At 47.2% G+C, this 4,665-nt stretch overlaps 1 protein-coding gene across 1 annotated transcript in view; it reads left to right on the top strand.

Annotated features, from left to right (window-relative positions):
- COLGALT2 (collagen beta(1-O)galactosyltransferase 2) overlaps window positions 1–3,985 on the top strand; it is a 102,382-nt gene extending 98,397 nt beyond the window's left edge. Inside the window, exons 11-12 of the mRNA XM_021682582.1 lie at window positions 1,943–2,149; window positions 3,709–3,985. Coding sequence (XP_021538257.1) covers window positions 1,943–2,149; window positions 3,709–3,985 — 484 coding nt within the window. The remainder of the gene's footprint in view (window positions 1–1,942; window positions 2,150–3,708) is intronic.
- The last annotated feature ends 680 nt before the right edge of the window (window positions 3,986–4,665 follow it).

Here is a 4,665-nt window from a genome sequence, read left to right as displayed (position 1 = left end):
TCTTTCTTTCTTTCTTTCTTTCTTTCTTTCTTTCTTTCTTTCTTTCTTTCTTTCTTTCTTGAGACAGAGCATGCAAGCCATTTGGGGTGGTAGAGGGAGAGGGAGAGAAAGAATCTTAAGCAGACTCTGCACTGAGCATGAATCCCAACACAGGCTCGATCTCACAACACTGAGATCATGACCTGAGCTGAAATCAAGAGTCGGACACCTACCTGACTAAGCCACCCAGGCGCCCCGTACCTATCTCTTTCTAAAATGAACAAAAACAAATGTTACTGAAACTCAAACATGAAAGCTGATAAGTGGTCCACGGCTGCTATGTTACATTTCTCCAGAAACGGAAACAGTAGATGGGAGGAGTAGAACAAACCACTGGAGCGCTGTCCAGCAGTAACGTAACATGAGCCACACACATCATTTGAAATTTTCTAGTGATCCCATTCAAATGGTAAAAAATACATTAGGAGAATTTAATAATACATTTTATTTACCCCAATGTCTCTACATATTTTTACTTTAATATGTAATCAGTATTTATAAACTATTAATGAGACAGTCTACATTGTTTTTTGTTTTTATTTTTGTTTGGAAGCGTTTTCATTTTTTGTTTGTTTGTTTAGAGGGAGAGAGAGAGAGGCAGAGGGAGAGGGCAAAAGAGAATCTCAAGCAGGCTCCACACCCAGTGCGGAGCCCAGCATGGGGTTGGATCTCAGGACCCTGAGATCATGACCTGAGCCAAAACCTAGAGTTGGACACTTAACCGACTGAACCACCTAGGCGCCCCTTTTCTACCATCTTTAAATCCAGTGTGTATTTTATGCTTACAACACATCTCAGTCTAGATGCTAAGTTTTCAGCCGCTGCAATAAACTGCAGTCCTACCGAAACAACTGTGTTTAATGGAAAAAATATTTTACACATCTTCAATTTTATTTTAAAATTTCAATTTAAACCATGTAAAATGAGCCCGTTGAGTACAAACTCAGGTCCTGTCACTCTAGCCACATGTCAAGGGCTCAGTGGGAGTTTCTCTTCCACTTGATGGTACATGAGAGAAATTCAGACGCTTTAGTCTGAAGGGACGCTGGCTGAGAGGATCTGTGTTTGGTGTCCTGAGAAGGTGAACGACGATTCATGCCACGAATCCCGAGATGTCTTGACAAGAGCAGTCCTTTAAATGTTGAAAGAGAGAGTCTTAAGGCAAAACAGAGGAAGGCAGGGCTTTACCCCCAGGCAGGAAGCCCTCACCTCCTCAGCTTGCTCCAGGCAGGTGGAAAGCAAGCGGGGTCCAGACAAAAGTGACGGATCACAGGTCTGTGAGTAGACTGTGGGGAAGCTGGAATGGCTGTTGTGGAAGCTCTTTGAGAAGGCCAGGTGCTTTTCTCAGAGCAAAATGAGGGCGGAGCTAGGTACATGTGAGGAAGAGAAAGCCAGGCAGGCTTTGTCACTCATCCTTCCCAGGAAGGACCCGCCTGGGGCCACTGGGGTTCCCAGGTCTTTGATTGTAGACTGTGTCTTCCCCACAGCCTTTTCTGTCCTATGTTTACCGTCAGCATCTGGAGAGCTAACCGGAGACCATCGAAGGCTGAAACTCTAGGGATCTCACCTCTGAGCCCTTTTTGTCCACTTCCAACCTCTGTAAACACATACCGTCTTTGGGAAATGATCGGAGGGATCTTTTAGTCTCTCTAGAGTTTAACTTCCAGGCTGGAGCACAGTGCTAGGCAAGAGCAGTTGGGATGTTGGTAAATGGAGCCAGGAAAATGGCCCCCTTCATGGCAGCTGCCAGTCATCGTTGGGGATGGGATGCACGTTGTGGTGATATTTTTGATGTAAGGCACAGTCGGTCCCAGCATTCAAAAGTATCCGCAAATCTGTGCTCTGTTCTTCCGGATGTCTAATATTCAAATTGGAATTTTCTCCTCCATCCACTTCCTTCTAGTTATATCGGCAGGAAGAGGATGCAGGTGAAAGAGCCCGAGAAAGCGGTACCCAATGTGGGAAATCTGGTCGAAGCTGACTACTCCTATTGGACGCTGGGCTACGTCATCTCTCTGGAAGGAGCACAGAAGCTGGTTGGAGCCGATCCCTTTGGGAAGATGCTGCCAGTGGACGAGTTCCTGCCAATCATGTACAACAAGCATCCTGTGTGAGTCTCCCCGCACTGCCTGCCCTTTGAGGGCTCACCCCGCTCATATATTGTGCCCCTCGGATTCTTGGTAGTGCGTGGTATTTTCTAAAGCATGCCCTGCTTTCCTAAATGATCTTTCCATAATCACAACTCAGAGAGTCTGACTGGAGTGACTATCCCCTTGTACAGATGGGGAAGCTGAGGCTGAAATGGCAAGTCTTGCGTGGCAGCCCTCTGTAATACCCCGTGTGTAGTTTACCTGGACATAATGTGCTCGGTCCTCTCCTTGTTTTGATCTTCTTATTTCCAAAAACTCATATACCTGAAGGTGAAGGTCATCTTCCTGAGCATCTTCAAGTGTTCAGTTCATTTCTCAGTCCATTGTGTGTACTTGTTGGGCAGGCAGGGGTCCCCCTCCCTGCAGAGCTTACAGTCTGGTCGGGAATTCAGACTCATGAACGGTCCTCGTGATGTACTGTGAGACCTGCAATCACAGAGATGTGTTAGAGGCTCGGGGAGGGTGGAGGTGGCCCCTGAGCAGGGTATCTATGGAAGAAGGCAGTGTGACACTCAGGGTTCCCCTTATGCAGGAGCTTACTCTGACCTAGCGTTGTTTGATGGGTGTGGAGATGGGTGGTTTACCGGTCAGTCTCCCCACTAACCTGTGAGCCCACCGAGGCAGGAACAGTCTCACATCCCTGTGTCCTGAGAACCTAGTCCCAACTCTACCCATAATAGCTGCTCAGTCAATGAGTCCTAAATTCATTAATGGAGCAGGAGACCAGATTCTAACCTGGGCTCCTTCTCTCAGTTGCCGGGTGATCTCCTTACTAGCTGGGCTTCATTTTAGTGGTTGAGAATTCCTGTCCTTCATCTGGCTCATTTGGTCTCCTGTCCTCAGCAAAGATGGATCTCCTCACCGTCTTTGGTACAGCTGACTGTATATCCGTGTCCTAGCAGGAACATGGAGGTCAAACATCATCCCTGTAACAGAAAGGAAACCAACTGCCACGGTGCACTGAGTGAGCTCAGAGCCAAGCAGATGTCACCTCGTGTAATCTGCACAGGAGCCCCGGGGTCGGGGCAAGTCGTCCTTCCCTTTACACTCATGGGGAGCTGGGATGCAGAGCCAAGCCGGCATGCCTCCAAGGCTACACCGTGTGACTTATCCCACCACTGCTGTCCAGATCTCAACTAATTTATTCATCCAAGAACAGGGCATCTCCCACAAAGTGATCGCATTGATCTCTCGTGATGGTCCAACAGAGCTTAATTCTCAGCTTTTAGAGTAAGACCTGAAATTCATGTTTTAAACGAGCCCAACCAAAAACAACAGAAATATCCTGACCTTTCTCTTTGTGTGTTTGTTTAGATCATCTGAAAGCTTGTAAAGAAACTTTTATTGTGTTTGTAGACTAAACTTTTCCCCAAAGGACACAACTTTAAAAATCATCAAAGGCCTCCATGGCAATGTAAGAGATGACCAGCAGGACCCCTCTGCTCTTCCCCCCCCCCCCCCTGTCCCCGTTCGCTAAATGCCCTACCCCCTCACACACCTGCACTCCTCTTGTTTGCAGAGCTGAGTACAAGGAGTATTACGAATCCAGGGACCTGAAGGCCTTCTCTGCGGAACCCTTGCTCATCTACCCCACACACTACACAGGCCAGCCGGGGTATCTGAGTGACACGGAGACCTCGACCATCTGGGACAATGAGACAGTGGCCACCGACTGGGACAGGACCCATTCCTGGAAGTCCCGGAAGCAAGGTCACATCCACCGCAACGCCAAGAACACAGAGGCCCTGCCATCACCAACCTCCCTGGATGCTGTGCCTTCGAGGGATGAGCTATGAAGGCTCTGTGGGGGATTCACTACCCTTGATTTTTCTAACGGGCTATTCATCTGTTTGCTCCAGTTTCTTCTAGTGGTCACAGTCCTCTAACCAAAGTGGTCTACTGTGATTGAGCAAAATTAATATATTCTTGACAGGGGAGGATAAGAAGGAAACTTAACCCAAATTTCCTAAGATGGCTAGAAGATAGGCTTTATGGCAACCATCAAGATAAACTTCAATCCAGATACCTAGCCCTTCAGTCTTTATTCGTGTGGTACTGCTTCCTACATTAAGGATGAACAGCATGGCCCAGAGACTCATCCCTGAGAAAGTAGTCACATCAATAAATGGGCGGGCAAGGCAGTCAAGCCAACTGGACCACATCCGTTGGTCTCATGTGACCTTGAAAACTTGTGTATGTAACAAGTTTGCGAGGGAGGGGGATCAAATCATTTAAAAGCAAATTAATTGGGCTTTGGTTTAAAAGAATTCTCTCATGAGCCAAAGTGAGCTGTTCATCTTAGTCCTCATTATCCAAGAGGGATCCAATATTTGGGTCTGTCTGAGACTTGGCCTTTGACTATCATGGCAACTGAAGGTCTCCTAAAGAGGTGTCAAGTTTGCCATGTGGGTAGAGTTTAGTAGATATTTGAAGGTTTGTGTAGATATTTGAGAAAAAAAAGAACTCAGACTTTGGC

The sequence above is a fragment of the Neomonachus schauinslandi genome, chromosome 6 (genome assembly GCF_002201575.2).
Source record: "Neomonachus schauinslandi chromosome 6, ASM220157v2, whole genome shotgun sequence".
In the NCBI taxonomy this organism is placed as follows: domain Eukaryota; kingdom Metazoa; phylum Chordata; class Mammalia; order Carnivora; family Phocidae; genus Neomonachus; species Neomonachus schauinslandi.
This window is presented reverse-complemented; position numbering and strand designations above follow the sequence as displayed.